Below are 11,589 nucleotides of genomic sequence, written 5' to 3'. Positions count from 1 at the left end.
AAATTCTGGCACAACTCATACTGCTGCACGAAATTCCACACGGAGTCACTAGGGCGAACCAATGTCTTGAAGTATGAGTTAAGGCCTTCCGATCTTCCAGTTTTGCTTGTGAATGGGAAAAAACTTTTCCTGAAGTAAACTGGTGCCCATGTCTTTCTGCTCTTCCACATATTATTGAGGTGGTTGTTCTCTGCCATGTTGAAGCTTCGCAGCATATGCTGCCAGCCGAGTTCAAATTCCTCAATAGTATCAGTTCCATATATGCATGAGTAAAATGCATCTGCAAATGGATGGCCTTCTCCCAAATTTGGACCTAGTTTTTTCCTTGCTAGGTACGACACATGGTAGAAGCAACGATTCGTGTACCGAATTTGGAAATACCTTGTCAATTGCAGTAGCCATAGCCTGGTCCCGGTCCGTCATTATATGATCCGGGTGCATCCGATTCATTGCGAGCATCCACCTTTCAAATACCCACTTAAATGTTTCGTTGTTTCATCCGGTAGCAAAGCACAACCTAGAACAATCGTATGTGTGTGGTTATTTATTCCCACAATTGGAGCAAAAGGAAGATTATACTTGTTGGTGCAAAAGGTTGTGTCGAAGAAAACACAGTCCTTGTACTTGGGGTATAGTGCTCTGGTCCTTCCATCCACCCAGAATAATCCTCTGACAGCATTGTTTGAATCCACTTGTGTGTCATAAAAGAAATTTGGACTTTCTGTTTTCCTGCGTTCAAAGTACTCAATCACCATGCTCATATCACGTTGTGATACTTCCTCTCGCAGCATTGTCCTTATGTTAGACACATCTCTCTTCACGTAGCCTAGCGTCCTTGGGTCACCACCATGCACACTTCCTAGACAACCCATTATCTGAGCGGTTGTAGTGTTTTGATTATGTAGCGTCTGTAGGAATTGGAAATCTTCTTCTGGGACTTTCCTATGTGATCTGTAGTAGCGTCGCCTCCCTGCTAGCTTCACCATTGGGTGGGTGTGCTCTTCTTTAAAAACAGTGACAGACCAATGGCCATTCCGCTTCCCAACAACCATATGTGCTTTACGGTCACATCGAAGCAAAATATTACGCTGCTTTGATTCATTCACGTCCATCTCAGAACCAGCTTGTTTGCTTCTTGACTTTTGCTCACCAATGTTGCTCATATCGACAGAAGCTTCTTTTACTTTTGCAGCAGCTTCTTTGCTTCTCGCGACGAAGCATTCTTACATTCAGCTCGCTGGTTTACCGCAGTATGCACACACTCAAACACTCTGCTCGAAATTGTGTCCTTTGGCACTCCTCGTGCCGTGCTATACTTGGTGTTTCCAATGCGTGTGCCGAAACCAAGCTTCCACGCATAGTCATTGTATACTTGTTTTGCTACTTCAAGGTCATCGAACATCATCCCAACAAATGGAACCACAGAGCTGTGAACAAATTTCTTCACCATCTTCTTCAAGCAACATTGGAAGCACCTGCAGCTTGTCGTACTATTTGGTCCAGGAACAAATTTTGCTGCATCATTCCCATCTTGATCAGCACCATCATAACCTTCTGTTTGCGCTGGCTTGTTGAGGTCAAAACCTTGTAGGATGCTGTCGGCAACAAACCCATGCCGACATAACATGAATTGTTGTTATAGTCTTCTAGCTAGAAGCAACTTTTTCTGTAGCAATATGCAGTCCAAAATCCAGACTACCTCTGCAACACTTTTTTTGACTGTTGAACTTTTTTTTTGAGAAGCATACATGATCAACTATATATGATGAAGAATATGTGCAGCACTATGTTTGTAGCAATAATTTTATATGCAGCATCATTGTTGCATGAGCACAAATATTTTTTAATACAAAGGCCAATTCCATCACGTGTAGCAATTTTCATCACCTGGCTACAGGGTAACTAGGTCTACAAGTTTTTTGTAGCATAGAAGCAAACTGCAGCAGCAGAACTCGTGGAGATTCAGAGAGAAGAACTCACCGATGCAGCTGGTTGGTCATCTTCGGGGTTCTGGTTGAAAAACACCGGAGGGTTGTTGAATCTTCCATGGATGGGTTGCTGCAACGGCTCTCCTGCTCTAGCGTTCGTCGTATCTGCCGTAGCTCGCCGGCGAGGACCCTGGTTAGATCCAGAGCTTGAAGCAACAATTGGTGGTGGGACTAGGTGGTTCTTATGGCCTGGAGGAGGGTACAACACGGATCAGAGCAGATGCGCCATGGATTACGCGGTGGAGGTTGCCGCAGGGCTTGTCGCCGGCGGTTGCCGCGCGGCCATCGCCAGTGGCGGAGTTGCGCCCGAGAGGTTGGCGCCCGAGAGGAGAGGTTGGCGACGGCGGAGCTGATTTAGGTGTTTTGCTGCAATTCGACAGTTTTTGCTGCCCGGCAGCAAAAGCGGGACAATGTCTAAAATCCGACAAGATCGTACGGTTCAGGGCGTTTGATCCAACGGCTGGCGACCCGGGGGCTGGGAAATCAGATCCCCCGGGGGACGCCCAGCAGTTTCATTAACAAACAGATCATATTTGTCTAATTTTTCCCCCTGATTTATGTACTAAGGATAATTAAACATGGTTGCAAAAATTAGGTGTCACACCAGGCCTAACGCGGTTTGATGTTTTCCTCCAACTATTGCACGTGGTTTGATCTTTTCCTGGTCGTCTTAAGTTCCTCCACATCCGTTCAGACTTCTATCCCCCTCGGTTTCTCATAGCTCTGAACCACGACCGGCGACCGCTAACCATCCACCCGCAGATCTTCTGCCGCCGGTGAAGACCATGGCGACCAAGGCTTCCACGACTGCCGGCGAAGAGCCAGCGCTGGGCATCCCGTACAACCCGACGGAGGTCCAGGGTCGCTACTACTACGCGCCAGACCCCTACGCGGCGGGGATGCCGCCATCGAACGCGATATACGCCGGCGTGCCCAAGGGGGTTCCCCTGCAGCAGACCATGTTCCGCGACACGCCTGCCCCGTTCCACTGCCAGTCCTGCGGCGAAGCTGCTGTCTCCTCCGTCCGGTGAGGCCGTAATCTCCCCTCCTGCGCCTTCCCTTGTTTCCCCCCTTGTGATGTTGTGCCGTTAGTAGGGGAAATATATGACCTTTATGGGGTTTAGGTGCGATTTGAGCTGTGAGCGATGGAATCGTAGTGATTTGTAGATTGATTGAACCGAAACTTTCAACCCTGCGATGTTAACCTTGGATGCTGACCAAATTAGTTTTAGCTGGCCTCCTTCCTTCGGTTCAGATGGACTGACTGATTCGATTGAAAGAATGGAGAACAATGATTTTATTATTATACGTAGGCGTGAAAGTTAGAGATTATGGTTAGTTGGAAGGCTAGTGTGAGTTGTGGAAGTATGGAACAGCTGTAAAGGAAGTTTGATGATATTTAGATTGTCGAATGAGAGGAGCTGGATAATTGGTGAGCTCTTGATGCTTTTGTAGTTTTAATCAGGGTGCATGTTTTGTTGTGGGTCTGCCTTGGTTGGAAAGAGGAATTGTTGTTGCCTTATTACTTATTCAGTCAAACTCTACAAGACTATATAAGTAGGAACTTATGAGAATCGACGCATAATGTGAAGTTGACATAAATAAAATGTTTGTATCATGTTGGTTGGCTATTGGCTTTGATTTGAAGGATTGAACTGATTCTCGTTTTATGGATAGAATGGAATGGCACACCAGCTATAGTGGTTCCCTGAAATCAGCCATAGCTAACTCAACTTCAACCATGACATGGAGTACTTCTGTATCTTTGTGTGTCAGCAATATTTTTGTTGTAGATCAGTCTCACTTGTCTGTCCTGCATGTATATTTTTGCTGATAAGCACTCTCCTAGTTTTGTGCGCTGAAGTGTGAATGGGTGAATGAGACATGAATACAATATCCCTTAGGGCCTGTTTGGAAGTTCTGAATGTATATACCCCTGTAATTTACAGGTATATTTTACTAGCCCCCAGGAAAACCCTTTTATGCGAGTGAGATCTTTTAGGTTGTAATCTCTTGTTTGGATAGAAGGTATTGAAAACAAGCAAACCGGATCATCTAAAACATGTCATCCACTGGAATAATGCAATTTATCGTCAGGCTATCAACAAACAACTGAACATTTGCTGTGCATGTCATCCGAATAGTATGATTCCACAAAAATAGGAGTAAATAGCAAACATTTTCTCCAGCAATGAACATTACACAACAAAGTCAAACATGGCAGGATGTGTTTCCCCCTTTCTTCTAGATTATCCAAAGCTTTATGGGTCTCTTGTTACTCCACCCAAATACCATCTTACTGCCCAAACACCAAGTTGATGTTTCACCGAGCACTTGACCAAGAACAAGATGGGAAAGATGGGAGATGCCAGCGGCAGTGAGACTTGGGTTTCGGAGCAGATGGCATGGATTCCCTGTATGTGTGTTCAGAAGCAGATCCAGTGGGGATGAGGCGGCGGGGAGCGGACGGGGCAGCGCCAGTGAAGTGGAAGCCAGGGACTAGATGAGGCATCAGCCTCTGCGGGCGGAGTTGGCGGCGTCGCCTTACTTAGGAGTGGTGGTTGGCGACCCCACACAAAAACAGGGATGGAGGAGAGGACACGTAGTGACCAGAGAAGAAGGGGAAGAGGGAGGAGAGCGCGCGGCTGTCTCCATTCTCACCAGTAGTTGTCTGTGACGACCGACGGGGAAGTCAGGGGTGGCGTCTCCTTCCTCTGCGATGTCGCATCCTGTCACGAAAAGCTCCTGATACCCGTTGTATTGGAGAACCGATGTTTGCCCCTGTTTTTTTACTTCCGGGTGTAATCAGCAATACAATGGATTCAGTACTGCTCTTTCAAATGGCCCCTAGTACTTATGATAATGAAATAAGTTGATGCTCTCCCCTGCTAACCAAAAACCTGTTATTAGCATAGAACTTAGGCTCCTCACGTTTTTCATTTTTCAGTTGTAACTTGTTTTTGCGCTTCGCATTTCAATGGCCTAATCTGTGTTTCAGTACAGTAGACATAGGGACCAAATCAGTAGGTGAAGTCAATAGTCTAATGAAAATGGAAATCACTGATGCTGATCCTTTTATGACACATTGAACAGGTCGAAGCTGAGTCTTGCATCAGTTGTGGCTTGCATGATGCCATTCATGATGGGTGTCTGCTTCCTGTGCCCTTCAATGGATTGCCTTTGGCACAAATATCACTACTGCCCTAGCTGCGGAGAAAAGGTTTGGCATATCCTATCCTATCTCCTTGTTTTCTTGAGCTTTTGCTGGTAGGTTTTATCCATTTTGCTCTGGACTCTGCAGGCAGCTGAGTTCAAGAAGGATGATCCGTGCCTTGTTGTTGATCCAACTCGCTGGACTGAGCCGAGCTTTGCTGTACCTGCGTAGCGCACTCCCATAAACTGGTGGAATATATTATGGTTTCCAACCGTGGATAGATCTTGTGTGATCTGTACATAAACGTCTACTCTGTTAGTGTTATAGTATGCCAGTAAATCTGCTGTTTGTTAGTTTGTCAACATTGTCTGTCGGATGATGTTTTGTTTGCCACAGAAGTGTATTATCCTATATATACATATTTGGTTCGAGAGATTGGACAATGACATAAATATTGCTTTTCTATTACTCCCTCCGATTCAATTACTTGCTACTAGTATGGATGTATCTAGAACTAAAATATGTCTAGATACATCTATATTAGTGACAACTAATATTATAATGCAAAGATTTTTCTAGTCTCCTCTTTCCGTCCTAAGCACAATGTTCACTCATTTAAGGTTTCGTTCTAGGTACGCTAACTTGTCCACTGGGTTCATTTCACGCACATGAAGTATATGAACTAGTCGACAAACATGTACCGTGGGATATATCTGGTCGGAATCGCATATTACAGAACTAATCACGACTATGTGGCACCGCGGACTATGCCAGCCTGAGAAAACCCAAAACTAAATTCTTGATATCGAAGACCCAAAAGACGCTCTTCAACTTTCTTTCTTCCTCCGGCGCCCGCCTAAGCCTGACCCGTGTTAGAGGGGAAGATTATGATCGGACAAGCATTTGGAAGGGGCGAGGACTGTATTTCGTTCGTAGAAACGCATCCAAACGAAAATGCATAACATAAAATGTCGTCCTTGGCATGAGGTTTCATCCTTGTATCATCGCTAGGTGCCTGGATAGTTCTTGTTACCATCGTAAATGCACAATCGATCTACCGAGGATCAAGCAATCACAACAATAAGACAACATCGAGATTTGTTAACGAAGTTCATCGAATTTATCTACTCTGTGGGGGCATGACTATGGACACTCCTCCCCATTGATACTACAACACTTGGCCGCCTTGGGCACCGGCACATGCCATCGGCTTCCCTTGCGCTCCTGCTACTATCAACTTGTTATAGGTTACAAGTTTACAACATGTGGTGCCCCTCACGTTATATGGGAGACCTAGGCTACTAGAGTCTGACTCGAACACTACTTGTAACCTATCCACACGTAATACAATTCGTAGTCCTACCGTAACCTAACTCGTATATAATATTCAACACAAACACAATAAACTCCACCTTGACGAATATTCTCCGCCACCTTGAGTTCGTCTAAGCGCCAAACTCCAGGTACTCTGGACTTGGGTTGTCTTCTATGAGCTCCACTGCTACTTCTAGACTCAACGTCACTCCACCTAAAACTGTAATCTCTTCTTTTTGTTTAACTAGTAAATATGTCCGTGCGTTGCATTGGGAGAGAAACTCAAATACAATGCCACAAGTGAATAACTGACGTATCTAGTTGTTCCAAAATTTGTAATATCACTAATTATTGTAGCTTGACCAAATCATCTTCGGTAACCACGTAATAATGTCCCAATACTTCACTTAATAAAAATATATGTAGTAAAAAAACCCGGCTACAATCAAACCTCACTAACAAGTTGTACTACATCAACTGAACTAAGCAAGAATTGATGTAAAAAGTTAATAAAGTATTGCCTAGATATTTCTTAACATAATGGTTATTTTCTAATACAAAGGCAAATCCAAGATTCGGTAGCACATTAGCTGTTGCAAACAACATGAAACACCTACCTCTTAACTGAGTTGTGTACTTGTGTCAACAACAATTGTATAGTACATGATAAGATTCTTTTTTGCGGGTAGTACTTGCTTCACGAGCACCTCAACCACACATAGATCAAATCTTATTCAGAGGGTGCTATGATGAATACAGTAGGCCAAAGAATAGGGTATGACCTTCATCATCTATACATCAGCGATTGCTTCTCTGTCGAGAGAGCCAGGAACAACAAAAGATAAATTGATAATAACGTGCTGGACATATGTTTTTCAGCTTAAGAAACGATAAAAACACATCAGACTTGTAGGCAATGATCAGCTGATTTTTTTCTACAGAAGCGATAAATCAGTTATAAGGTAACAGTCCTATGTCACACATCAATGTAGCAATGTAATTCAAGGATTGCTACAGAAGTGAAGCAGCAGTTGTAAACTTCAATGCATACCTGCACATAGATTATACATACTGGTTTGCTTGCCATCGTGTAGATAGAGCTAGCTTGTGTGTGCTGCATCTGAATCCTTTCTTTCATTGGCCCGTGCCTTCTCTGCGTACACGAGTAACAACAGCAACGTGGTAGATTCAATTTGGCAAGTTCAAATCGGAAGACTTCAACAGGATTCGACTGTCGCTAGGTTCAGCAAGCAAACCGAAACCTCATGGGCCCAGAGATTCACCCGGCAAATTATGTTGCAGACCATCTCATGGCGGAAGTTGAAGGCTAGCCCCGCTGGTGTTCATGTTGGCAAGCAAACAAGCAGGGCAGAGGGGCTATTTCGTTTGGTTTCTGGTCTTGGTCACCACCAAAGGAGATGACTATGAGCTTGCCGCCATGTCTATCTTGCCCTGCATACCAGCTGCCGCTCTTCAATTTGAGGTTCTACTACATAACAATCTAGCCAATAGCCTATACCTAATATTAATACGGAGTAGGAGGAAAACTTCATCTCGTATCAACTTGTTGCTATGTCACAAAAAATCTCCCACATCTATATTAAGCATATCAAAAGAAACAAATTAATACATTTACATTGTTGACAATCCACCATGAAAAAAATTCAAGCGCGAAATGATGCATAGTGCTATTGTTCAATAAAGTATAATTTTGCACATTCTTATAGAAGTAATATTTTTCAAGACTATTTACAAAGCAAAACATGTACATAAATTTGGAACCATTAGACAGCGCATTTGTAGTACCACACATTGCATCCATGAACTGAGTACGATTTCAATAAAATAGTATTACGCTATGAAGATCCATATTGTCCAGATTTCAGGGGCAAGAACTTAATTAGCTAACACCAAGGCATCCAACCTTTACCAATGGAAGGAAAATTAATTGTTGCAGTCGAAAGAAGGAAAAAAGAAAAGCTATCTCACACATGAAGCTTGCTATCCACTTACATTCAGGGGATCATATGCTCTAATGACCTACAGAAGTTCCTACGGTGAGGCTACAAATCATCTCACCAAGCAGGTCTGGTCTTGTAGCAGTAACATTTTGTATTGTGGGATTCTGCTCGGCACCTAGACAGTGGTGCCAATCACGCAAGCACACCAAATCAGCGACACTCATGTGCCAAATAGACTTGGAGGCGTGTCGTTGTATTCGTTCGGGAGGATACGCATCCTGAGCAGTGCAGAGATGAACCACAACTACACATTTACCATTCTAATCTTAATGCAGCTGGCACACGAGAGCCATGATCCGTGAGATCACCAAAAAAAAGTTAGCATCGCCCATTTAGTCAGCGATTTATCCTCCTCTGTAAGAGCATCCCCGCCGTTGGGGCTCCCCGGGCCGAAATCCGGCGCTATTTAGCGCCGGATTGGACGAAACTTTGGCCCGGGGAGCGCCGAAGTTCCAGCCGTCCCCGGTAGACACCCGGGGTTCGCCGTTTTTTTTTGAGAAAAACGTCCCTGGATGACAAATTTCATGCATAATTCGGCGAATTTGACCAGTTATGCCAACGTTTGGCTTATTTTTACAAATAAACGTACAGTTTAACAAAACAAGACAAGTTTTCAAACAAATCAAATGCAAACTAGTTGGTGTTGCCTCGAAGCGTCCATTAGTGCTCCACCAGATCATCCTGCAGCTGTTGATGCATTGTGGAGTCTCGAATCTCCTGACGCATAGCGATGAACGCAGCCCACGATGCCGGCACCTGGTGGTTAGGCTGTGCAAGAGGACCCTCTCTGTCATATGGTGCAGCTTGTTCGCTCAGAGGGACCGGATGCTTCCGCTCATCCTCGACAATCATGTTGTGTAAGCACACACAATAGTTCATCACACATCTGATCTTTCGACCAAGTCAAAGCGGGGAACCGGACTACAGCAAATCTCTGCTAGAGGACACCAAATGCACGCTCTACATCCTTTCGGCAAGCTTCTTGTTCCTTGGCAAACTGCTGCTCCTTCGAAAGGCCGGGGCTTGAGATAGTCTTCACAAATGTTGCCCGGCCACTTTGGATAGATACCGTCTGCAAGATAGTATCCCTTGTTGTACTGTCGGCCATTGATCACAAAGGTTAACCGGGGGACCATGACCCTCAACAAGCTTGGAGAAGACCGGCGAGCACTGCAAAACGTTGATGTCGTTGTTGGATCCCGGCATACCAAAGAAGGAGTGCCAAATCCAGAGGTCATGGGTAGCCACTGCCTCAAGTATCACAGTGCAGCCTTTTTTCTGACCCTTGTACATTCCCTGCCAGGCAAACGGATAGTTCTTCCATTTTCAACGCATGCAGTCAATGCTTCCAAGCATCCCTGGAAATCCTTGAGCTTCATTGACAGCGAGGATCTTAGCAGTGTCTTCGACAGTCGGTGATCTCAAGTAGAAGTCCCCGAACACTACTATCACCGCCCTGCAGAACCGGTAGAAACAATCAAGGGCGGTGGACTCCGTCATCCGAAGATAGTCATCTGTAGAATCACCAGGAGCTCCATATGCCAACATCCGCATAGCCACCATGCACTTTTGGAGGGCGGAAAACCCTGCCATGCCGGTGCAATCCAACTTAAATCTGAAATAGGAGTCATAGTCTCGAAGGGCATACACAATTTTCAGGAAGAGCTTCCGGCTCATCCTGAAACGACGCCTGAAAACAGGCTCACCGTGCAATGGATCGTCGGTGAAGTAGTCGGTGTACAGCATGCAGTACCCCTCCATTCGCTGCCTCGGCTTGCACTTCCGGCGACCTGGTGCCGACCCAAAGACGGCGACCAATGACAGACTCGGCGTACAAGCCGGACAGGCAAGCGAGGATGAGCAGGTGCTCCTCGTCTTGGGCGGCGGCAGCCGTTTCTTCTTCTAGAAGCTCGACGAACATCTGCTCCTCCTCCTTGTTGGAGTCTGATACGTCTCAAACGTATCTATAATTTCTTATGTTCCATGCTACTTTTATGACAATACTTGAATGTTTTATACATACTTTACATCATTATTATACATTTTCCGGCACTAACCTATTAACAAGATGCCGAAGAGCCAGTTTGTCGTTCTGCTGTTTTTGGTTTCAGAAATCCTACAAAGGAAATATTCTCAGAATTGGACGAAATCAACGCCCAGGGTCTTATTTTTTCGCGGAGCTTCCAGAAGACCGGAGGGGTTACGAAGAGGGGCCACGAGGGCCCGTACCCATAGGCCGGCGCGGCCAGGGAGGGGCCCGCGCCGCCCTATGGTGTGGGTCCCTCGCGCCGCCTCCTGACCTACCCTTCCGCCTACTTAAAGCCTTCGTCGCGAAACCCCATGTACCGAGAGCCACGATACGGAAAACCTTACTGTGACGCCGCCGCCGCCAATCCCATCTCAGGGGATTCAGGAGATCGCCTCCGGCACCCTGCCAGAGAGGGGAATCATCACCGGAGGGCTCTACATCATCATGCCCGCCTCCGGATTGATGCGTGAGTAGTTCATCCTTGGACTATGGGTCCATAGCAGTAGCTAGATGGTTGTCTTCTCCGCTTGTGCTATCATTGTTTAGATCTTGTGAGCTGCCTAACCTGATCAAGATCATCTATTTGTAATGCTACATGTTGTGTTTGGCAGGATCCGATGGATATAGAATATTATGTCAAGTTGATTATCAATCTATCATATATGTGTTGTTTATGTTCTCGCATGCTCTCTGTTGCTAGTAGAGGCTCTGGCCAAGTTGATACTTGTAACTCCAAGAGGGAGTATTTATGCTCGATAGTGGGTTCATGCCTCCATTTAATCTGGGACAAGTGACGTAAAGTTCTAAGGTTGTGGATGTGCTCGTTGCTACTAGGGATAAAACATCGATGCTTTGTCTAAGGATATTTGTGTTGATTACATTACGCACCATACTTAATGCAATTATCCGTTGTTTACAACTTAATACCGGAGGGGGTGCGGATGCTAACCCGAAGGTGGATTATTTAGGCATAGATGCATGCTGGATAGCGGTCTATGTACTTTGTCGTAATGCCCTGATTAAATCTCATAGTAATCATCATTGATATGTATTGAATCTTTATTTGTCAATTTCCACCTGTAA

At 45.2% G+C, this 11,589-nt stretch overlaps 1 protein-coding gene across 1 annotated transcript; it reads left to right on the top strand.

Moving 5' to 3' along the window:
* The first annotated feature begins 2,671 nt into the window (after positions 1–2,671).
* Positions 2,672–5,610, top strand: LOC124692288 (GSH-induced LITAF domain protein-like). Its single transcript, XM_047225628.1, has 3 exons — positions 2,672–3,015; positions 5,082–5,208; positions 5,290–5,610. Exons 1-3 carry the CDS (start codon positions 2,774–2,776, stop codon positions 5,371–5,373), a joined length of 453 nt encoding a protein of 150 aa, XP_047081584.1. The 5' UTR covers positions 2,672–2,773; the 3' UTR covers positions 5,374–5,610.
* Positions 5,611–11,589: the final 5,979 nt, after the last annotated feature.

Source organism: Lolium rigidum, chromosome 2 (assembly GCF_022539505.1).
Source record: "Lolium rigidum isolate FL_2022 chromosome 2, APGP_CSIRO_Lrig_0.1, whole genome shotgun sequence".
NCBI lineage: Eukaryota > Viridiplantae > Streptophyta > Magnoliopsida > Poales > Poaceae > Lolium > Lolium rigidum.
Note: the sequence above shows the minus strand (reverse complement) of the source record. Positions and strands in the feature narration are given on the sequence as shown.